This window comes from Monodon monoceros, unplaced genomic scaffold (genome assembly GCF_005190385.1).
Source record: "Monodon monoceros isolate NGI ecotype Baffin Bay Population unplaced genomic scaffold, NGI_Narwhal_1 Super_Scaffold_2, whole genome shotgun sequence".
Taxonomy (NCBI): Eukaryota; Metazoa; Chordata; class Mammalia; order Artiodactyla; family Monodontidae; genus Monodon; species Monodon monoceros.
Window position 1 is genome coordinate 90,246,423 of NW_021703776.1, and position 24,137 is coordinate 90,270,559.

The 24,137-nt window shown below is 43.8% G+C and overlaps 2 protein-coding genes across 3 annotated transcripts in view; one reads left to right on the forward strand and one right to left on the reverse strand.

The window, feature by feature from the left end:
* ATP6V0A4 (ATPase H+ transporting V0 subunit a4) overlaps nt 1-16,940 on the reverse strand; it is a 72,734-nt gene extending 55,794 nt beyond the window's left edge. Inside the window, exons 1-2 of the mRNA XM_029233272.1 lie at nt 16,763-16,940; nt 5,633-5,710 (exon numbers count right to left, since the gene is read on the reverse strand). The gene's annotated coding sequence lies outside the window, so the exon portion shown is untranslated. The remainder of the gene's footprint in view (nt 1-5,632; nt 5,711-16,762) is intronic.
* Nucleotides 16,737-23,811, forward strand: TMEM213 (transmembrane protein 213). 2 transcript variants are annotated; one of them, XM_029233273.1, is made up of 3 exons: nt 16,737-16,959; nt 20,370-20,441; nt 21,320-23,806. In XM_029233273.1, exons 1-3 carry the CDS (start codon nt 16,815-16,817, stop codon nt 21,487-21,489), a joined length of 387 nt encoding a protein of 128 aa, XP_029089106.1. In that variant the 5' UTR covers nt 16,737-16,814; the 3' UTR covers nt 21,490-23,806. The 2 variants fall into 2 exon arrangements, with proteins under 2 accessions (XP_029089106.1, XP_029089107.1); XM_029233274.1 differs by having other exon boundaries at nt 16,738-16,959; nt 20,373-20,441; nt 21,320-23,811.
* The last annotated feature ends 326 nt before the right edge of the window (nt 23,812-24,137 follow it).

The following is a 24,137-nucleotide window of genomic DNA, read 5'->3' on the forward strand; positions in this document are numbered from 1 at the left end:
TGTGTCCAGCCGTCTCTTCAGTTGCATCAGGTCTCCTGGCCAGGGTCCTTCCGGTTGAGCTTCAGGCCTTTATTTGGGGGTTTTATTGGTGTCGACACTAGCCCCGCTCCCTTTCTGAGAATGGGGTTTTCTTGTTTGTTTATTTTTCTGTCTTGAGATGTGGGTTTCATGTTTCCACGAGTATTTGGAATAATGGGAAGCTCTTACAGAGAGAAATTCAAAGAAAGATGACACACCCAACCCCAGAAACCCCTGCTGGCCTTATGTTTAACATCTATGGGCCCTCATCCTGTAACTACTTATCAAAATGGGTCCATTTAAGCTGGGATGATTTACATTGCATTGGCCGAAATGGTGAACTTTCAAAATTCCCAAATTAGTCTATCTTCATGCATGACTAAACATGTTTCAGAAACAGACAAATAATAGGAAGCATATTTTAATTAGTGTCTGGAGGCCTCTAAATGTAATATCAAGAAAACTGCTTCCCTCCAAGCTGTAAATGAAAAGTTGACTCAGACTGTCTCTAAACTTGAAAAATCAGTTGAATGAACTCTCTTGCCCCCCTCCTACCCCCTCACAAAGTCTGCATCTTCTCTATCCTTTTATGCACCTTTTTCCAAACTCCTCTTTTTTAATCTGCAAGACCCCCCCCCCCCTTCTCCTTCTCCACCGGATCTCCTTCCTCCTCCTTTCCTCCCCTCTAACCTCCCTCCTGGCAGGCCCTTTTAAAACTAAGCCCTCTGGACAAGAGAAAAGACCTGCCCTGGCGCCTCAGCAATTCCCCAGGCCTTCCTACAAGTAATCAGGAAATAAATCAGCTTCAAGCCAATATTCAAGGGCTACTAGAAGCAACTGTTTTTGTTTTGCAAATCTCTACAACTCCTACAAACTACTACTACCCACCTACCTTCACCAGCCCCAAGGCCTCACCTATTCCTCTCAAAATGATTATAGATATTATAAAAGATCAGGACATCAGAAAAGAAAATGTCCTGTACTTTAAAGATTTTTTAAATAATAATCATCCTAAGACTTATAATAATAGATACATTTTCTTTCTCCAATAAAGTTATAAATCTTATCATTTCAATGAAATATAAACACAGCCACATCACCTGAGACTGCAGCCTTAGCTCAATCAGTAGAACCCAAAACTAAAAAGAAAAAAAGAGAGAGAGAGGGCTTCCCTGGTGGCGCAGTGGTTGAGAGCCCGCCTGCCGATGCAGTGGATGCGGGTTCGTGCCCCGGTCCGGGAAGATCCCACATCCCACATGCCGCGGAGCGGCTGGGCCCGTGAGCCATGGCCACTGAGCCTGCGCGTCCAGAGCCTGTGCTCCGCAACGGGAGGGGCCCCAACAGTGAGAGGCCCGCGTACCACAAAAAAAAAAAAAAAAAAAAAAAAGAGGGAGAGAGATCGTTTTAAACCCAAACTTCTAAAAGGACCCTCTTGCCCAAAGAGCCCCCTTAAAATTGCTTGTCAAAGGCAAAGACAGATCTTAAAAGTCTTCTCCATAGACTATAAAAGACTTTAGCCAACTGAGCAAGTAATCTAATTATCTAGTTTATTCCAACTGTTATTTATAAACTAGTGAGTTTTGTAGTGCACCAATTCATGACTAAAGTTTTATTTATTTTTTTAAATTTATTTATTTATTTTTGGCTGCATTGGGTCTTTGTTGCTGTGCGCAGGCTTTCTCTAGTTGCAGCAAGCTGGGTACTCCTCATTGTGATGCGTGGGCTTCTCTTTGCGGTGGCTTCTCTTGTTATGGAGCATGGGATCTAGGAACATGGGCTTCAGTAGTTGTGGCTCGTGGGCTCAGTAGTTGTGGTTTGTGGGCTCTAGAGCACAGGCTCAGTAGTTGTGGCACATGGGCTTAGTTGCTCCACAGCATGTGGGATCTTCCTGGACCAGGGATCAAACCCACGTCCCCCTGCATTGGCAGGAGGGTTCTAAATCACTGCGCCACCAGGGAAATCCCAAATGACTAAAGTTTTTTTTGTTTTTGTTTTTGTTTTGGCTGCATTGGGTCTTCGTTGCTGCACGTGGGCTTTCTCTAGGTGCAGCAAACAGGGGCTACTCTTCGTTGCGGTGTGCGGGCTTCTCATTGTAGTGGCTTCTCTTGTTGCGGAGCACCAGCTCTAGGTGCACAGGCTTCAGTAGTTGTGGCACACAGGCTCAGTAGTTGTGGCTCACGGGCTCTAGAGCGCAGCCTCCGTAATTGTGGCACATGGGCTTAGTTGCTCCACAGCATGTGGGATCTTCCTGGACCAGGGATCAAACCCATGTCCCCTGCATTGGCAGGTGGATTCTTAACCACTGCACCACTAGGGAAGTCCACCAATGACTACAGTTTTAAAATGAAAACTATCAGATCTCTGGTTGTGTCTGTCTATATCCAGATGGTATGGCCAAAATTAATTTGTAAAAGAGCTCTATTTAATTGGCTTAAACAAATAAGTGCTTACAGAAACTCTCAGAAATATAATAGAAACTAACCCAAATGAATTTCAGGTTCTCACGACCTGGGGAAATATTCGGTATTAAAGCTAATTTAAGGGACTTCCTTGGTGGTGTAGTGGTTAAGACTCTGTGCTCCCAACGCAGGGGGCCTGGGTTCGATCCCTGGCCAGGGAACTAGATCCACATGCATGCCACAACTAAGGAACCCGCATGCCACAACTAAGGAGCCCACGAGCCACAACTAAGGAGCTCTCGAGCTGCAACTAAAGGAGCCTGCCTGCTGCAACTAAGGCCCGGCACAACCAAATAAATAAATAGATAAATAAATTTAAAAAAATCAATTTATTTATTTTTGGCTGCATTGGGTCTTCGTTGCTGCATGCGGGCTTTCTCTAGTTGTGGTGAGCGGGGGATACTCTTCATTGCAGTGCGCAGGCTCCTCATTGCGGTGGCTTCTCTTGTTGAGGAGCATGGGCTCTAGGTGCTCGGGCTTCAGTAGTTGTGGCTCGCGGGCTCTAGAGCGCAGGCTCAGTAGTTGTGGCACACAGGCTTAGTTGCTCCGCGGCATGTGAGATCTTCCCGGCCCAGGGCTTGAACCCATGTCCCCTGCATTGGCAGGCGGATTCTTAACCACTGTGCCATCAGGGAAGCCCAATAAATAAATATTGTTTAAAAAGAAAATAAAAATAAAAATTACTACTTGTTAAGTTTTGGTGTAGTATTAAAGAAAAATATTCACAACTATCTGAAAAAGCTGGTAAAACATTTTCCCCCGTTTTGAAACTACATATCTATGTGAGGTCAGACTTTCTGTATATACTCAAACAAAAATAACAAATAGCAACAGATTGAATGCAAAAATAGATACAAAAGACAAAAGCTGTCTTCTATTGTCAGACATTAAAGAGATTTGCAAAATAAAACAATTGTCACTCTTCTCACTAAATTGTTGTTTGTTTTGGAAAATACAACAGGTTTCATATTATTTTAGATGAGCTAATATCTAAGTATCTTTAGAATTTCTCAGTTTTAATCTCTAGTGTGATAAATATCAGTGGATAGAATCCACATAAGCCATAGCTCTTTGGGGTTCTCAATAATTTTTAAGGGTATAAAGGGCCACCTAGACCAAAACATTGGAACTGGCCTGGGGAGAGAACAGAGGGGTATATTAGCTTGCTAGGGCTGCCTGAACAAAGTACCACAAATTGCGTAGTGTAAACAACAGAATTTGTCATTTAGGAGTTCTGGAAGCTAGAGTCCAAGGTGTCAGCAAGGTTAAATCAGCCCTGCTAATGGCTGTGCGAGATAATCTGGTCCATGCCTCTCCCCTAGCTTCTGGTGATTTGCTGGCAATCTTTAGGGTTCCTTGGCTTGTAGAAGCATCATCTGATCTCTGTCTTCATTTTCACACGCATGTGTCTGTGTCCAAATCTCTCCTTTTTACGTGGACACCACACATACTGGAGTAGGGGCCCAGCCTACCTGAGTATGAGTGTGACCTCATCTTAACAAATTACCTCTGCAAAGACCCTATTTCCAAATAAGGTCACATTCTGAGGGACTGGAGTTAGGACTGCAACATATGAATTTGGGGGTGTACACAACTCAGCCCATAAGAAGGCGGAAGCAATAAAGTCAGGCCTGAGCATGGGAGAACTCAAGATTTCAAGACAGGACAGAGTAGATGGACAAGAAACAGAGAGAGAGAAGGAAAATCCGAAGAAGGAGAATTCTAAAGAAGAAAGTGTCTCAAGAACCATGGATTGGTCATGCCAGAGGAGGGCTGAGAAGCACCTGGAGGTTACTGATGACCCCGATGGACTTACTTCAGTGGAATGAAAGGTGCAGAGTTCAAAGTAGACTATGGACTTGGGAAGTCAGCGGCTGGTGAAGAGAAGGTAGATAACAACAATTCTTTCAAAATATCAGGCTAATGAAAGGGAACGAGGGACCAGGGCAGTAGCTGATGAGAAAATAAAGCATCATGGGAGGTTTCATTTATTTCTTTAAGGGCAGAGACAGTTGACAATCCAAGAGAACTCTGTGAGCTCTAGTTGCACTCTAGAAAATAGCAGCTTCTACTTTTTCTCACCCACTAAGCACCTTTGAGACAATCACTTTGAACCATACAAGGATATCACTTAAATTTCTCTGCAAGTTTCCTGATTGAGCTCAATATTTTATAGGCAACTTTTCATAGCACTGCTGACTCATGGGAGGTTGAAAGAGAAGGTGTTAGCAACCACAGCCCAGTTAGTCTAAAACCAAAGTAAACTTCCTGAATTCTCTAGCCATACTGTAAATCTCCACAGTGAAGGAAGGAGAGAGTGAGTGAGAGAAGAACCAAGCCCAGCTCCGGCCCTAAAAGGGTTTTGCAGTGACTGGTAGAAAAGAGACTGAGATTTACTCCAATCCACTCACTGGAGTGGAGGCCTGTGAGGCTAAAAGATTTACCAAAGCCACATAGGACACTCGCATTTCTTTAATTATTTGTGTCACTGACTTTTTAAAAAATGCAAGTAATTCTCCTATTAATCATTAAATACTACATATTTTTAATATACTCTCAGAATCCCCAATAACACTTAAATTTGGCATTAGGTCTTGAGAGAAACTACGTTCTTAGAGCAGAATCAATCCCCTATATTATCCAAATGAACATTGTTTTTGATACCGAGTGTTTAATACCACAGTCCCCATTCTCTAGACAAGTCTGGGGCACAATGCCAGCTGCGGCCACTATACACTTGTCTGTGCAGGTTTCTGGCAAGACACTTTCGTGCCCTGAGGACTGTCTATAAAATGTCTCTTGAGGAGCTGAAGAGGGAACACTTGATTTACAGCACTTCAAAGTGGACATTCCTTTCAACAAAGGGCCTCCTTTGTTCTCATAGCCCTGGACCTGGGATTAGGACGATACTGGGAACAACCACATGTTCAGCTGTACAAGATCAATTTACAGGAGATCGTCACATAATTTAAAAAATGAAAAGAGGTAAGTGGAAAGCAAGCCAAAATCCTTGCAAGAAATTTACATCAGCAATTCCAAAAAAGGTAAACTGCAACACTAACAACCTGATTTTTCTAAAACAGTGTCTAATTTTTCTAAACTGAATCCCAGCCAGATCCCCTTCATTCAAAGAACTGATTTTCCCATCCACTTACCTAGCACTTGTCCACCACAGGCCAGGCACTGAGCTCACCATCCACGAGCCTTCACAACAGGCTCTAACAGAGAAAGTGCTGGAGATAGAAAGAGAATGATTTGAGGTTGCTCAAAAGAGAGAGAATGACATCCAGCTTCACACACACACACACACACACACACACACACACACACACACACGATTAGGTGCAGTTTGTTGACAGTAACATTCATGAGTTCACGAGTCTATGCTGTCAGCACACTGAGGATGATATTATGTATGCTGGAGCCAGGACCGTCCCCTGCCGTGAGCATCCCCACTCCCTCCTAGCCTCGGACCTTCTCCAGTGATGGGTCTCAGGGTGCGTTGGTGCCATCCAATGTCCATTTGGCCCTCACTGTGGTTCTACAGCTTTCCATCCTCTAGATCACACCTGGAGAGAAAGAGCCCTCCCAGGAACAGCCACTTTCTCCTCCACCCTCCATCCCATCCCACCTCCCTGCCTCAGCACATGGCCACCTCATTCCCGGGGAAAAGACCCTCCATCATGGCACCCTCCGGCTCCCTTTTCTCCACCTCAACATGCCTTGGTCTTGTCTCCGTTTCCTTTCTCTCCAGAGCAGAACTACTTTACATCCCTTTCATTCCTGTCTTCACTTCAAGTCACAGGCTGACTGGGAGTGAGATTTAGGGAAATAAAATTTCATCATGAAGAGAACAGAACGCCTCTAACTTTGTCACTGGCCAACTTTACCCATCACCTCTCCAAGTTTTTCACTGGGGAGCATTTCCCCAGTTATTCACCTTTTCTGTAATAATATTTACTCTAAATTCTATTAGGGAGTTTCTTTTCAGCATGATTCTACCTCTACTTTCTTAAAAAAAAAAAAAAGACTTTACTACCTCATTTCTCTTCTTTCTCCATTTAATATATAATACTGAGCACAGAGTCATAGAATCGTGCCACTGGAAGAAAACTTAGAGGTCTAATCCAGTCCCTTTACTTCAGAGGTAAGGAAACAAGCCCAGGGAGGTGAAGGAATTTGCCTAAGGTCACACAGCTAATCAGTGACCAAGCTGGATGCAGAACCCAGGGCTCCGTACACAGGGTTTTCGCTTCATACCTGTAGCTTCCCAGTTTGTTTCTCACAGGAGTTAATATCCCTTTGTGTAGGCACCATATGGAGCAAAACCCCTTCTGGGGATAATTTATCCCCTCTGGGGAGTCTGGAGGACCCCAGACAAAGGTCTTCCCACACAGGATTGAAGGCAGCATTTCCCTAGATTTTCCCTCCTGTATCCCCCTCCCAGAGAGACGACCATCATCTTTCTTGGGTAACATCGTCGGCAAGGTGATGTGACTCCCCCAGGGTCTCACGGGAAGTGACTACATGAAAACTGGAATCCAGGACTCCTGACTCAGGGTTGGTTTTGCTGATCCCAAGGGGCTTTGGGCAGCCTGTACAGGAGAGATGAGAAAATGAGAGAGTGAAGAAAAGTCATAGAAGAGACTGGAAGGCCAGGGAGGAGAGAAGTTAGATGTTGGGTAGAGAGGACCAACAATCTCTCACTTGGCTACCTGGTCCTTTTGAGTTTCATGTGGACAGAACTGGAGAAGAAAAATTGGCCGAGTGTTTATTGCAAACATACAGCTTATTTCCCAAAAACCTTAGCTTAAAATTACTTTTGGGGAACACACATCTCTGTTTATTAAACAAAAGATGAATCTGACCACAAACACTGTTGTACCAATAGAAACATTTTGCACAAATGGTCAGACTGGGAACTGAAGGGAGCCAGAAACTGCCAATCACAGAGGCCCGGAGCTGAACAGGATCTCCCCTCCGTTGCTGTTTAACTTCACCTTAAAATGCCCGTCCCTGCTTCATGCTAGTAACTCACTAACATTCCCACAGCTGGCGCTATCCCACAGTGGACATGGCTGCCTTAAAAGTTAGTAATAAACCTGTCACTTAAGGCATTTTAGCAAAGTCCAAGGAACAACCTTGAGAAGTCAAATGCAGCAGAGAGGAGAGAATTGTAGGAGAGAATTCTTACGGGTTAAGGATTGGGCCAGGCGGTCTCTAGGTGCCTTGCCAACATTGAGATTCCATGTTGTCGTTGTTGTTGTTTTTCCCGTGTCTTATTTCTAGTCTTCTTCTTGTCCTGACATTCTTGGGTTTGTCTGCACTTTCTGTTATACACCTTGGGCACCTCAAGAGCAGAGGCTGTCAATAAGCAGTTCTCTGTACCATATGCAACTTGAAACTTCATTAAGATTTTTTTTTAATGGAGAAGATTTCCTGACATTGAAATTTTCCCCAAGCAGTCAGACATTGTAAACTGTAGTCTATCTGCTCCATTGTGACTACATTGCTTTCCTGTGAACTACTCTTTTAAAAAATGTATTAACTTGATTTTATTTCCTGACTATAAGAGTAATACACATTCCTTGTAGAGGATTTGAAAGACATAAAAAAGTATAAAAAAGAAAATAAAAATCATCAAAGTGTAATTTTAGATATGACCACTGCTAACATCTTGGTAAGATGCTTTCCAAACTTTTTTCTTTATATATGTGTGTGCTTACAAAACTGCAGTGATACTGAATATATAGTTTTATATCCAGCTTTTTCTGCTTTGTATTATGTAGCAAGTGTTTTCCCAAATACAAAATGTTATTCCAAACATAATATTAATTTAAAAAATTGTTTAACATTTTATTCCATTATAATTTGCTTCTAAGCTTTTATTTTTACAAATATTGTAATATTGAGATAGAGAGCCTTGGATACACATTTTGGGCATGTGTGTGCTCATCTCTGACTATTTCCTTGGGGAAAAATATTCCCAAGAGCTGCTCTATAGAAGGAAAGGTGACCAAACTAAGCTGACCCTAACAAAGTCTACAACTTCGCTATAAATCATCTCAACTACTGAGCCTGGACTGACATGATGGCACATTGTTATTGCCCCTAGCACCTGATTAAAGCAACCAACAAAAAAAATCATGTCTCATCCTAGGTCATCCTAGGTCACAAGTTATTTCTACAAACAATTGTATGTAATTACAATTTTTCACACAATAAAAAATAACCAGGTACACAGGGAAACACAACAACATGAATGGAAACCAACAGAAATAATAGACAATAGAAACAGACCAATGGGGGTGGGCAAATATTGAAGTTGTCACACAAAGATTTTTTTTTAATCATGTTCACTCTGTTCATGAAGATGAAAAACACAACTGAATAACAGAAAGCTATTTTTTAAAGTACAAAATGAAAATTTAAGAACTAAAACTAAAATAATTGAAATTAAGAACCCAGTGGGTAGTTATAAAAGTGGATAGACACAGATGACAAGAGATTTAATAAAAGATAGGGCAGAAGAAAATATCTGGAATAAAGCACATGAAAACAATAGGATGGAGAATAGAAAAGAGGGTAGAGAATTAGAAGATTATATGGGAAAGCCTAACTTATGTGTAATTGGAGTCCTGGAAGGAGAGAAAAGAACGGGAGAGAAGTAGTATTTGATGACTGAGAACTTTTCAAAACTGATGAAAGACATCAAACTCCATATTCAATTGCCTACAAACCTCAAGCAAGACAAATAAAAGGAAATCAATACCTGAGTGCATCAGAATAAAACTGCTGAAAACCAAAGACAGAGCAAAATGCCTAGAAACAATCAAAGAAAAAGGAGACAAATTACCTACAAGGACGCACCAATCAGATGGACAGCTCTCAACAAAAACAATAAAAGTCAAAAGAAATAGAATGATATCTTCAAAGCACTGAAAGAAAATATCTGTCAACCTAGAATTCTACACACAATGAAAATATCTTTCAAGGATATCTTCAAGAATAAAAACATATCCAGATAAACAAACACTGAGAGCATTAACCACTACATTGAGGGAATACTAAAAGCTGTTCTTCAAGGAGAAGGGAAATGATCGCAGATAGAAGAACAGACATGCAGAAAGGAGTCAAGAGCAATAAACTGGCTAATATGGGGATAAATTTAATTTATTTTATAAAATAGTAGTAATGACTTAGAGTTAAAATGTATGTATAGAGTTAAAAATACATGACCATAATGGTATAAAAATCAGGAGTTGATAAGTAAAGCTCCCAAGTCTTTGCATTATCTATGAAGAAGGTAAAAGTATCAATTAAAGTGACTCTGATAAGATCAGAATGCATGCTGTAACCTCTAAAAAACTGAATAATAAAAAACTCAATCCAAACTTAGTAAGAAAAAGAAAAAAAGGAACATAAGACAGATGGGAAAACCGGACAGCACTTGGTAAGATGGTAGATTAAAACCTAAACCAATCAGTAAATACAGTCCCTGGGAATAGAGCCAGTGGTCAAATTAAAAACAAAGATGGTTAGAAACGGTTTTTAAAAATCCTACACTATGTTTTTATAAGGTACATATCTAAGAACATAATAAAAATTTAGGAAAGTTGAAAGAAATGATGGAAAAAGATATAGTATGCAAAACTAAGCAAAAGCAGAGGGTGGGATGAATTGGGAGACCGGGATTGACATATACACATTAATATGTATAAAACAGATAACTAATGAGAACCTGCTATATAGCTCAGGGAAGTCTACTTCACTTTGCTGTACAGTAGAAACTAACACAACATTGTAAAACAACTATATCCCAACTAAAAAAAAAAAAACTAAGCAAAAGAAAAGTGGGATAGCTATAGTAATAGCAGACAAAGTAAACTTTATGGCAAAAAGCATTACTAGAGATGAAAAGGGATGTTACAAAATTATTTTTTAAAGGAGGTTCAATTCACTGGGAAGGTGTCATAATTCTGTGTTTGTATGAAGCCTAATTACAACCTCAAATATTTCATGCAAAAATAGACAAGACTACAAGGAAAAGACAGAAATCCACAATCATCTGTCTCAGTAGTCAATAGAATTAAACAAAGAAAACAGGAAAAATATAGAAGATATGAACCACACAATTAGTAATCTAATAGACCCATGTAGAATACTGAACCCCACAACTACGATACAGTCTTTACAAGCACCATCAACCGTTTACAAAATTTGACCATATGATGGTTCTTAAAGAATACACAAAATAAGTCATTCAAGTGTGTTTGCAGATCACAATGCAATTAAGCTAGAAATCAATAACAAAAAGATAACTAGAAAACCTCCATATATTTGAAAATTCAGAAATATACTCTTGAGAAGATGTGAAATAATGAGATCCAGGATGGAGGCAGAATACGGCCTTAGCCAAGCGGAAGTTCCATTCTTTTTTATTAAACCCACCTCTGTCCTGGCCACCATATCACCGCCCTCTAGTGCAACTGTGGATTAAGGGCAAGCTGAGTCACCCTGGAACTGCTCAGAAATGGTTCCAAATGGTGGGCTCCAGGGCTTGGTCACTTTGTTCCTTCTATCAGCTCTATGGTATGATCTCAAATTGGACGCTACGTAGTTCTCCATTTTTCTTACAAGGGTACTCCTCATTCTCTCCAAATCCTACGCCTGTAACTGAGTGGCAGGGGGTGAGGTTAAGCTCCTCCACAAACTAAGTGCTGCTCAGGGGAAGGTCTAGATGTTCCGGTCGCATGAGCAACTAGAGACTGACATTATTTTGTGAAAACGGATCCTGACAAAGCTGCATGCAGGAAGAGCCGCAGACCCCAGCTCTGCTCAGAAATTAGGGAATAGCAGGCACAGGCGTGGTCAGGGCCATGATTCTCAGAGTGGATGAACCGGAAATGAAAGCCCCAAGTTCAAAGCCAGTGGTCTCTTCCCAGAGATGGAGGGGCGGTTAGAGGAGGCGATCAGAATCACAAGGGGGGTTAGGGAGGGATTCATTGGGAGTATGGGATTAGCAGATGCAAACTATTATATACAGGATGGATAAACAAGGTCCTACTGTATAGCACAGGGAGCTATATTCAATATCCTGTGATAAACCATAATGGAAAAGAATATGAAAAAGATTGTGTATATATATACATATCTATATGTATATATATCTGAATCACTTTGCTGTAGAACAGAAATTAATTATACTTTAATAAAATAAATAAAAAGAATCACAGAGGAAGTTCCCTCAACATAAAATATCCTTCCAGAAGGCAAAGGCCATTCCAGGCCACAGAATGCTGGTTTTCAATCATTTAGCACAGGAAACCCTCTGCCCCCCTCCTTCTCTTTTTCACATGAAATTATATCAGGGAAAACAGATAAAATTGGAGGCAGTGAGGGCCCTGGAACCCCATGCTCTAGGCCACCCCAACCTCAACATGGAGCCTGGTCACAGACATTTTAACTTGAACTTTAAAGTATGTGTAACCAAACACCTGTCTCAACCATTAAAAAAAAAAAAAAAAAATCTTGAGAAAGTTCCTGCAGAATGTCTAGCTTTGAGCAATGCAACTTCCTGGTATACTTTCCAAAGGAAATCTGATGTAAAATGAAAGACTTACCAGGTGAGGTAACCACCTGCATGGAGTTGCTAGTTATAGACGTGTTAAAATGAAAGACAGCTAATAATGGTGACACCTGTAAAACCGTTGCCACGCGGCCCTTCCTTTGGGAATTAATGAGTGATCAGACCCCAGTCAAGTCCATCCTATTTTAGAATAATAAAATCCTTTCATCTGTCAATAAGAGAATATGTGTCTTTTAAACTGACTTGCAAACACCTAATCTAAAACAGTCCCCAATCAACTAACAATGTGTTGAGAGAGAGAGAGAGAGGGAGAGAGAGAGAGGACAGATCATTGCCTGTCCCCTTCACATCCACTGCTTCCCAGAATTACTTTCCATTGTATGACTTGATAGGATGCTGTCAGTTTAGACAGGTGCATGCTCTTTAAATCCCCATCACAAAAACCCCACACAGGGCTGTTTCGAATCTATGTCCCAGGCTCTCACTATTTTGGAGGGACATGCTCTGCTCACATCAAACCTATTAAAATACACCCAACATCCTACATTAAATTGTTTCTGTTTAAATGTTTGAATTGTATAACTTTGCTTTTGAAATAAATTTTTTTCCTTTTTTTTTTTGGCTATGCCACAGCTTATGTTATCTTAGTTCCCGACCAGGGATCGAACCCATGCCCCCTGCAGTGGAAGCGCCAAGTCCTAACCACTGGACTGCCAGGGAAGTCCCGAAATAAATTTTTTGGATTGCACAGGTTTTGTTGCTGTTGTTGTTCATATTTTGGACCTGAGAACATTTTTCAGGTCTCAAACATTTGGGGGGCCCTTGAAAATTCCGTGGACCACACACACTGCTGTTATCTCCACTGCCCTTTGGATAAATCAGCCCTAATCTGTGAAGCTCACTGAGGGGTGTGCTGTGAGGAGAATGTCGAAAACAGAGATCAAAAGATTGGAGAGGGACTTCCCTGGTGGTGCAGTGGTTAAGAATCCGCCTGCCAATGCAGGGGACACGGGTTCAAACCCTGGTCTGGGAAGATCCCACATGCCACGGAGCAACTAAGCCCGTGTGCCACAACTACTGAGCTGGTGCTCTAGAGCCCACAAGCCACAACTACTGAGCCCGCATGTCACAACTACTGAAGCCCGTGTGCCTAGAGCCCATGCTCCACAACAAGACACCACAATGAGAAGCCTGCACACTGTAACAAAGTGTAGCCCCTGCTTGCCACAAATAGAGAAAGCCCGCACACAGCAGCAAAGACCCAATGCAGCCAAAAATAAATTAATTAATCTTTTTTAAAAAAGATAGGAGAAAAAAAATCAAAGAAAGTGTTCATCCTATTAAGTAGTGTCATCTCTGTGGGCACCCAAGGGGAAATGGTATCAAGAGCATTTATCTGGTTTTGGTATCGAGAGCAGTTGTGCTTTTAACAGATACACACTACTGTATATAAAATAGATAAACAACAAGGACCTACTATATCACAAGGAACTATATTCAATATCTTGTAATAACCTGTAATGGAAAAGAATCTGAAAAAAAAAAATATATATATATATATGCGTGTAACTGAATCACTTTGCTGTACACCTGAAACACCGAACATCAACTATACATCAATAATGAATTCATGAATAGCAGTTGTACTTCCCCTGTTGTTTTCGTCTTGTGAGGTCATGAATCATGTATGTGATCATGTGACCCTCTTGGCACTGGCTACCAGAAAGCTTAGAAAACATGCATGCCATTTTTGTGCTCTCAACTCACTCATGGTTCCATCTTATATTTACTATCCTAACTTTCTCTCTGCCTCATTTCTTCTTGTTTCTTTTATTTTACCTAGCTTAATTAATGTATGTAAGCTTCCTTAAATCCTTTTTGGACCAAGGCAGGATATAAATAAATGAATACATAAATAGCATTATTTTTCCTTAAAACTGCCTTTCTCCCATACTTGCTACTTACAATGATCCTCCTATTATAATGATGTTTACCACTGGCTGAGTACTTGCCATCAGCCGGCACTGGGCAATGCGCTTCACATAGATTACTTCATTAAGTCATCACAACAACTCCTGAGATAGGAGCACCTCCTATTATTCTTCAGATGAGGAACCTGAGGCTTGGATGTATAAAGTAACCTGCCCAGGGCCCCTCAGCCAATAAAACACAAGGCTGTGATTCTAGCCCAGACTGGCCTCATGGCCACCCACTCACCCCAGCTGGAGACCTTGCCTCCATCCTGGACGCTTTCTTCCTGGATTCCTTTCTGTTGATTCGGCCTGCTAAATACCTCTAGATTCTGTCCCCCCCTCCTCTATCCTCAGTCCAGCTGCTTATTTCAGGGCTCTTTTGATGTCTGTCTGGGATTTCTGCAACAGCTTCTTCGATAATCTCTCTGAATACAGACCTGCCCTCCCTCCTCCATTTTTCTGAAATACAAAGGTGGCCACATCTACAATTTCCTTATAGTGCCCCAATGATAAGATGAGAGTCCAGTTTCCTTAGTCTGGCATGCAGGTCCATTTACAATCTCTTAGTCTAACCAGACACACCATGCCCCAGCCCATGCCCCGAGGACAGTAATTCCTCCCAAAGCAAGGGGCACACGGTCATGCCTCAGAGACCAGGCACACACTGGTCCCTTCTCCCGTGCCTGGCGAACTACACATCTCTCAAGTTTCAGGTCGAGATGCCACTTCCATTGTGAAATGTTCTCAGGATCCACTAGTCCTCAACCCTCCTCGCCACACTTATTTCACTGTGTTGTCATTACTTATTTGTCCATCTTCCTCACTGGACCCTGAGCTCCTTGAGGACAGGGGCTTTGCGGCCTTACCCATGTCAAAGCCCCTCCCTCATACCAAGGGCCTGGATACACCAGCTACTTGGTAATCACTGAATATTCAACCAAGTGGTAGGCCTAAGCTGGACTTTTGTACACTGGCTGAAGATCAGCCTTCTTAAAGCTCTTCTGCTCCCAATCCCCAAATCCAAGAGTATAGGGCCACCATTAATTGGTACGTTTGGGCGGATTAGAAAAAAGTGCCCCCTCCAGGCTGATGTATAACAACGAGATCCTTATTCTGGGCTTACACATGGCTTATACGTCCTTCTGTTAGGGAACTGTGGACCGAAACCATCCCTGAAACTAACCCTGAAGAATTCAGGAGGGGCCAAAAGGAGGAGGGAGGAGAAAATATGTCCTGCCACCCTCCCAGAAGCTCTCACGCCGGAATCCGTCTTGACTGAGAGATGCACGCCACCAGGAAGGACCCTGAGTCAGACCAACTATGGGCAAAGCAAGATGACTGGCCAGAAACAACCCGGAAACTATCCCCCTTAACATCAAAGCTGAGACTGTGAGTCACGTGGCAGAGCAGTCCTCCTGGGTTCCCTTGCCCTCCTGCTTTCCCCCCAGGCACCCTTCCCAATAAAGTCTCTTGCTTTGTCAACACGTGTGTCTCCTCGGACAATTCATTTCTGAGTGTTAGACAAGAGCCCACTCTCGGGCCCTGGAAGGGGTCCCCCTTCCTGCAACACTTCCACTGAGCTTTGAATGAGCTTCAAAGCTCATCCCTCACTCTCTTAGCCAGACCCAAGCTTATTTAGGAACACAATACACGTATCCACACGTGGTAGCCGGCCAGCATGCACACATGCTGCTATTCCTTGTACTCAAAAGGCCCATCACCTCCCACCTGCATACGCAAACTTTAATACCCAGCCCAAAGGTCACTTCCTCTGTGAATCTCTCCTCCACTGCTCTCGGGCAGACTTCCCCCTCCCTCTTTTATATCTCCATCACCGGGGAAGGTACCCATACTAAGTCCCACCATATTGCCTCCCAGTTCTTTCTTCACTGCCTGGTCTCACTGCCGTACTGAGTAGGAATCAAGAGGAGGCGTCACATCTTAATCATCTTTGAGTCTCGAATGCCTGGGATGGTGCCTTTACAATACATGGTTGGCATTCAACAAATGTCTTAGACTGGAGGCAGAGCTTCAATCAAGTTACTACTCAATTCAAAATCTTCACAAAGCCTCCCTCTGGCCTCCTGACAGTTTCAAACCCTCCACCCCCAGCCTGGCACATCGGATGCTCAGCCTCTTGGTCACAGTGGATTTCTGAGCACCTCTTACCTCCGGGCCTTTGCTCACCTGTCCCTTCTGCATACGATGCCTTTTTCTCCTCTTCGCCTGTCAAAGCCCTATCCATCCTTCAAGGCCCAACCCAAATGCCATGTTCCTCATGAAGCAGCCATCAGGAGGTGAGGCCTCTTACTGCTGAGAAGCAAAGTGCTTTGTCCTCCACCCCTGAAACACCGCTCTGTGCTTTAACGATGTGTGTTTGTAATAAAGCACCTGGAGGGCAGGTATTTCCAGACTTGAGCAGAGGGTAGTGCACGCAGTAGGTGCTCGGTAAATATTGGACAGGATGACTATGCCTGAGGGTGGAAGAGGCAGTAAACTCATCTTCAAGGAACCAGCACGACACAGATCTCCTGCCCCTGTCCTCTTTTTTCACAGCAGGGACAAAATGTGAGCTAAGGAAGAACCAACTGAGTCACCGTCCATTCCTCCCCCAGCCAACGTAGCTCAGCTTCCCTCCTGGAGAGGTGAGAGCCAGGTGTGACAGCCCGAGTTCCCTTTGCTCCACCCCCTCTCTTTCCCCCAAACACAGAACAGAAATTCACCTCTGCCAGCGTTGTTTTCAAGTTCCTGCCAGACGGGCCACACACAGGACGCATGGCAGGCGGCCCTCAGCTCGCCTCGGCGGGGACCGTGATCACAGAAGCCTCGCTCCTCGGCATGAAGCACCTCAACTCTGCGCCCTGGGCCGCCCTGGTCCTCAGCCTGGCCTTTGCCTCTTTCCACCCGGCTTGCTTGGCAGGTAGAACTGTGAGCTTTATTCTTGCCACGCTGGGAAGAGGAAGGGAGGGGAGGGGGGAAAGAAGGAGGTGGGAGAAGGATTCCTTGGCTAGGGTTGGTCCCGCACAAAGGAAAGAGGAAACAGTACTTTCTCATCTGAAGGATTAGGCAAGAGAGGGTAGGGTGGGATGGGAGTTACCTTAAGACCAGCGTCAGCCAGTATGGGAGCAGCCACCTCTGCTGGCCTTTGCCACAAAGAGTCTCTCCCATCAGGGGACCAAACTGGCCTAAAATGATATCTTTGGGTTGCTGTTTCTCAATGGCTCCTTGTCAGCATAATTGTGTTGCAAACCCATATTTTGTGGTTGTCATCCTGCTTTTGCGTGCCCTCCTCTCACCTAAGGACCTCTGTCCCTCCCTTGACCCTGTGCGCCCTTTGCAACTTTCACAAAACCTCAACACACAAAGCTGTCATATGCTGTTTAACCTTCTCCCACCTTGCCCGGCTCAGGAGATGTTGGGTTATGTCCCGATTTTCTTCTGGAGGCTAAAGGGGGATGTTAGGTGGTCTCCCCTGGCTTGCTCTCCCAGGCTGGGCTCTGCACGTCAGGGACCTCGGTCACATTCTCATGCTCCTGGTTTCTGCCTCTGGCTTTGATCTTGCTCCTCAGAACAGTCTGCCCTCCTCTCTGACAGACAGATTCTCCCTCTCTTGAAACCAATCCTCGCTGTCCCCCCTCCAGGCTGTATCTTTCTCTCCCATCCTCACGGTCTCTCCTATGGAGGTTCAGAGCGTGGGCTCTCAAGCCACTGAGGCTCAACTCAACTCTGGCTTCCACACTTACTAGCTGTGTGACCTTGAGCAAATTACTTACCCTCTCTGTGCTCCAGTTTCCTCATTTCTAACATGGAGATAATCATAGTGCTTATATATAGGTTCGTTGTAAAGATGAAATAGGCTACTGAATGTAAACAACTTCTAATAAAATAGCACATGGTAAACCCTCAACGAATGTTAACACATTCCTTTTATTTTCCAAATCACCCCTCCCCAGATAAGAGTGGTTTCTGTTTACCCGGCCATGCTTAAGAGAGGGCCTCAAACACTTGACAAATTTAACTGCACTGAATGGTTGGGTCTTGCCAGCAGCCTTTACTTTGGAAGTGACTCCAAGTGGGACCAGTCCCTGGCTGGCTTTGCTTATGAGGGAGGTGGGTGATATTTAAATTCTTAAGAATTTGTAACAGGGCATTTAGTTTGAACCACGTAAAATTTCTGATACTGAATAATTTTTGACCTACAGAAATGCCAATTTCATATGGTTGAACCTAATATTAGTATTCCATTAACTAGGTTTTCTTCCATTCACTAGCTCTAGACTGGGACCACTTCCATTCTAGGGTAGAGGGGAGATGAAAGTCAGGGTCAAGGAAGTTATTTGGGTAACAAGGGAAATTAAAACATTGAGGAATCAATTTTTCCAAAGCAAATAAAGACCAAGCTCTAAGGCATTTAGCTGTAAATTATTTACAGTAACAATCAGATTGCATCAAGGTAATTACTATACTTAAGCAGGACATTGGAGTGGCTGGGGGTGCGTGGCATAAAATTAGTCTGAGCAGCAATTTCATGGCTTTGGCTAAATCAGAAGTTTCCTCCTGACTCGTCCTGCTATGTGACAACAAGCAATTTTGAAGGACATGTTAACCTAGAGTCAGTGGGGCCTGGAGAGTTCCAAACTCTTTTTTTTTTTTCATTCCCAAAGAAGTAGATTGAACAACAACATAATTTCCAGAAAGATTCTTTTAAATGGTCTCTTGGTTTTGCTCTACCTAGATCAGCATTGTCTAACAGAACTTTTTTTTTTTTTTTGCGGTACGCGGGCCTCTCACTGTTGTGGCCTCTCCCGTTGCGGAGCACAGGCTCCAGACGCGCAGGCTCAGCGGCCATGGCTCACGGGCCCAGCCGCTCCGCGGCATGTGGGATCCTCCCGGACCGGGGCACGAACCCATGTTCCCTGCATCGGCAGGTGGACTCTCAACCACTGCGCCACCGGGGAAGCCCATAACAGAACTTTTTTGATGATGGAAATGTTCCGTTATCTATGCTGTGCTTCCAATATGGTAGCCACTAGTCACATGTGGTGATTGAGCACTTGGCATGTGGCTGATATGACCAAGTAGCTGCATTTTTCATTTAATTTTAATAAACTTAAACAGCCACAATGGTTAGTGGTCACCACGTTGAACAGAGACCGAGACCATCTACCTTCTGTTTTTTGCTTTTGTTTTTAATTTTTGGCCACACCCCATGGCATGTGGGATCTTAGTTCCCTGACCAGGGATCAAACCCGCACCCCCTGCATTGGAAGGCAGAGTCTTAACCACTGGACCACCAGGGAAGTCCAATCATCTATCTTCTTATCCTCAGGGATGAGAGGGAACGTGGGCCATGGTTTTTCTCCCTTGGGGATCCTTATGTTCCTCTCCATAACCCCTCCCCACCCCCCAAACTCTGATATTTCTGCTAAAGTTCTTTTTATCATTGTGCTCCTTGTTTATTAATCAAGGGACAATTCTAAGTGCTGCATATTCTAGAGACCTCTCAACTTGCTTGTAGGGTGTTTAATTAATTTTTTATTAAACCCTCTCTCTGAGTAATAACATCATACTTATCATAAATAAAGAATCAAGGTCAGACTTCAATGTTTACTAGTTCAAGTTTTTGAAGGAAATTGAAGCTAGTTACGAAAAGACATTCCAGATTTTTAAGTGATTGTGTTAATATATACTAGAAAAAAAGTTTATAGATGTACCTATCTGCATGGAAAGCACATAAAAGAGAGTGTTTAGAGGCCCTTGGTGACGGAAGGGACATGAGATATGAAGATAAGGCATCTCTGAATGGGACTCGGGAGTGATAGGAAAAGGGGAGTGTGTGAGTTTGCTAGCCAACAAAATACCACAGCCTGGGTGGCTGAAACAACAGAAGCTTCTTTTCTCACCGTTCTGGAGGCTCCAGGTATCACCGGGTTTGTTTTCTCCTGAGGCCCCTCTCCTTGGCTTATAGATGGTCCCGTCTGTGCTGGGTCCTCATGTGGTCTTTGCTCTATGAATTCACATACCTGGTGTCTCTTCCCCTTCTTACAAGGACACCAGTCATATTGGATTCATTTAACCATTTAACCTTAATTGCCTTTTTAAAGTCCTATTTCCATAAAATGGGTTAGGACTCCAACCTACAAACCTGGGGGACATAGTGCAGGCTATGACAGAGGGTTAGCTTTGTTGCATGAAATTTCAATGTACCTCTACTGGAACTTCTATAACACTTTCATAATACTCACTACTGATTCAAAAAAAGATTGCAAACTCTATGCCTGAGAATGGCTTCTCCTAGTGCCTGAGACTATCTTCTGTCTTTTCTTCCAGAAGCCAGCGGCAGCAGCAACTCAACCTTGACTGTCCACCATCCAGGCCTTGAGACCCTGGAGCAGTGCCCCAGTAAGCCTCTCCTGGCAACCTCCCTAACCCCAGGGCTCACCCTGGAGCGGGGAGGGACACTTAAGCCTCCTTGCTCTCTGCCCATTGGCATCGGGTGGCTGAGCGCCTGCCTGGCCCTCCTGTGCACCGGTGTGGTTTGTTCACAGCCCCAGAACTGTCTGCAGAGCACGTCTAAAAAGCTCTCTTGGGCTTGGTCCCCATCTAAGCTCACACTCTTTGGTGCAGGTGGCTTTAATGGCCCATCCCCAGGACAGCAGTCAAAACCCCCCTGCCTTCAAATGCTTATAGAAATTTGGAAGTGGAAAGACCCTAGACATCAGCCAGTCCAACTTATGCCCAAGGCAGGAGCTTCATTTTGGTATCCTTTGTATATTTGAGTTCATCCTCTATCTGAAGACCTCCAGTGGCAAGGAGCCTACCGCTTCATAAAGCAACCACTGCTATGCGTGTCTAATTAACAGGAAGTTTGCCTTATTCGAAGTTTGCCTCCTTGATTCTGCCTTCATTGGATGACCAGATGTGTTTACTTCTGGGCACTTACAAAGGAGGGTAATAGGCAATAACATGTAGAGGTTATGAACATGACTTTGGACTCCTACAGGCTTGGGTTTGAATTCTAGTTCTGCCATCTCGTGACCTTGCACAGGTGACAGCCTCAGTTTCTTCATGTCAAACAGCAGGAATAACTGTGCCTATCACTCTGTGAGGAATAAATAAGGTAATGTGTGTAGAGCACTTAGCCTAGTACATGGCGTGCTTTAGTAAATGGTGGCTATTCTATTATTACTGGTCTCAATGTTATGAATATTAGAGAAGAGCTCGGGGGAGGGGAGGCTGGTGTGACGCTGTCATTCCTGCTCGCTCTCTCTTCCCACCAGATGTCGACTTCTGCCCACAAGCAGCCCAGTGTTGCCACACCGGAGTGGATGAATACGGCTGGATCGCGGCTGCCGTTGGTTGGAGTCTCTTGTTTCTCACCCTCATCCTGCTCTGTGTGGACAAACTGATGAAGCTGACTCCAGATGAGCCCAAGGACTTGCAAGCATGAGACTTAGAATCTTTGTCCCAAGAATGTCAATCACCACCAAGTTGTAGGTAATAGCAGGCAGGGATAGCGCTAATGTGATTTCCATTACTTTAAAGTCTTTTAATCCTTTTTTGTTTGTTTTTGCTTTTGTTTCTGTTTTTGTTTTGGCCGTGCAGTGCGGCTTGTGGGATCTTAGTTCTCCAACGAAGGATCAAACCCGGGCCCTTGGCAGTGAAATTCGGAGCCCTAACCACTGGACCTCCAAGGAATTCCCAAAGTCTTTTCATCCCTAAACTTCAGTTAATTTTAAAAGGGAAAGAAGAAGGAAATGGGGGTCCAAGGAAGACAAGATCAGTGCTGCTGCCGTCACACCTAATTTCAAAAAGCACTTGGGCCCTTTATAATCTCATATCTCCCTGATCATCTCCTTTCTCAAGATGGCCCCCATGAAAATTGCTTGTAGTTTAACTATCGCCTTCTTCTGGCTTCCAAGGGTGTGGTACACGAGAAACATAAGCTTCAGTCTTTTAGTCAACACATTCGAAACAGAACTCAGAACCTTCTCACCAAAAACAAGGTGTTGTCCTTTGTCCCATACTTCAGTCAAGGGCGTCACTGTCGTTTCAAAATGTGAACTTCACCTTGGACACCCCAGCTTCCTCACGCCCATGTCCGATGCTTCTCCAGCTCTTGTTCTTTCTGTGATGCATCTCCCATGGCTGTCCTAGCCATTCTCCCTGCCGGCACCCTAGTTCTGGCCTTCACTACACCGTCTGACCATCACGTCAGGAATATTTCATTTCATTCTCACTGCTTCAGGATCTGCACCCCCAGCTTGTCACTCCCCTCATCCCGATGTCTTCCACTTCTCTGCTGTCATTCCCTCTTCTAGGGTGGCTACTTCCACCTCCACCTCCAGAATGAAGGCTGTTCCTCCAAGTCCAGCTCTAATGCTTGCTCTGCTTGCAGCCTTCTCTGCTCGTCTTTGGGAGACCAGAAGCTGGTGGTCTTAGGGCATTTCCGTGCTGCCCTGAGCAAAGCCATTGTGAATGGGCCTCTTCACACTCTGGGGCATAATGTTTTCCAGTGAACGGATGAATGAGCCAATGAATAAGTTCTTGCCCTAGATGAATTTATGATCATCGCTCTGCATTCAGAACCACCGTTTTTCTATACATGTTTGACACAAATGACCTCTACTTAGTTCCTGCTGACTCAGGGAATCCCTCAGGACCAGGGTGTCCCCCATCACTGTGCACTCTTCCAGTGGGAGTCGGGAGGAAAGGAGGGTGGGTTCATGAGAAGGAAGAAAGGACAATGACTCTTTCTTTATGAAAACATGTCTTCCCTTTGAGAGCAAATATGTGTTTCGAATGGATAAACTCTAAATAATCATAATACAGAAAAAAAAGAAAAGTCAGAGGCCTCTGAAATAGGAAGAAACATTATCTAGAGGTGGCAAATGACCCAAAGCCGACCGATTGCTCTTTCAGAAAGTCTGAATAAATTTCCCTGCCAATGGGAACTAAAGGATCGCCTGGCACATTTTGCTATCTTCTGAAGAGCCAGATGGTTTCAGAATCTCAGTTGTTTAATCAGAGAAACGGGATGGATTTATTGTCCCTAAGGGTTAATCATGTGGACACAAGTGTCTATGTAAGCCCCGAGCGATGTCATGGACATACACGTGGATGTGTGTTCCACTTTTTTAGAAATTGAAGGAAAGAGTTTCCACAATACATGAATGGTTTAATTCCTTCGAGATGAAAAGATTCAGTGTGGAGCTTACTTGGATTTAATATCTGTGAACAGTTTTGAAATAAATCAGTGGGCAATAGTGATAAGAGCACGGGCTCACAAAAGCAAAAAAAAAAAAGAAGGGAAATTAAGATTTATTTCTAACAAATGTGAATAGAATTGACTCATGTTGCCTTGGTGAGCTTCAATTTTCTAAGTGGAAAATGTAAGAACTGGACCGAATACACAGTTGCAAACTAGGTTCCAAAAGCTCAGGGAGCTATGCAAGGTGCTTCATGAAAGTGGGTGTGCAGGAGGCCCTTCCTTGCAACCAGAGCAGCAGGGCTCTAATCTGTTTTACACGTATGTGGACCTCTGTGGCAAGATTGCATTTGCTGCCTTAGAGAACGGACAGTCAGAGCACCAGTTGGCGCCTGGGACAACGTGTAGATTCTCTGACTACACTGAAATGAATTGTGTTTAGTTGCTGCCACTGTCACAATAAAATTTAGGCATTTTGTGAATTGCTTTTCTTTCACAATAGGAAGGATAGATCAAATCCAAACAATCACTTTTTTCTTTGAGACTGGAAAGAAAGATGGTTTTATAATTTGATGGTTATGCTACCCAGATGCTGTCTCTCAGATCCACCCTCAACATGGAATCTCTTTATTTAGCAAAGCAAAGATTTGTTAGTAAATTAAAAAGGAAAGCCTGGGGCTTCCCTGGTGGCGCAGTGGTTGAGAATCCGCCTGCCGATGCAGGGGACACGGGTTCGTGTCCCGGTCTGGGAAGCTCCCACATGCCGCGGAGCGGCTGGGCCCGTGAGCCATGGCTGCTGAGCCTGCACGTCCCCAGCCTGTGCTCCACAACGGGAGAGGCCACAGCAGTGAGAGGCCCGTGTACCGCAAAAAAAAAAAAAAAAAAAAAAG

Excerpts from the sequence above, each read along its gene's own strand:
- TMEM213 (XM_029233273.1), top strand. The coding sequence starts at position 16,815 with ATGGCAGGCGGCCCTCAGCTCGCCTCGGCGGGGACCGTGATCACAGAA. Across the intron at positions 16,960-20,369 it reads CCACCCGGCTTGCTTGGCAG|AAGCCAGCGGCAGCAGCAAC; the intron begins GTAGAACTGTGA and ends CTTTTCTTCCAG. Across the intron at positions 20,442-21,319 it reads GACCCTGGAGCAGTGCCCCA|ATGTCGACTTCTGCCCACAA; the intron begins GTAAGCCTCTCC and ends TCTTCCCACCAG.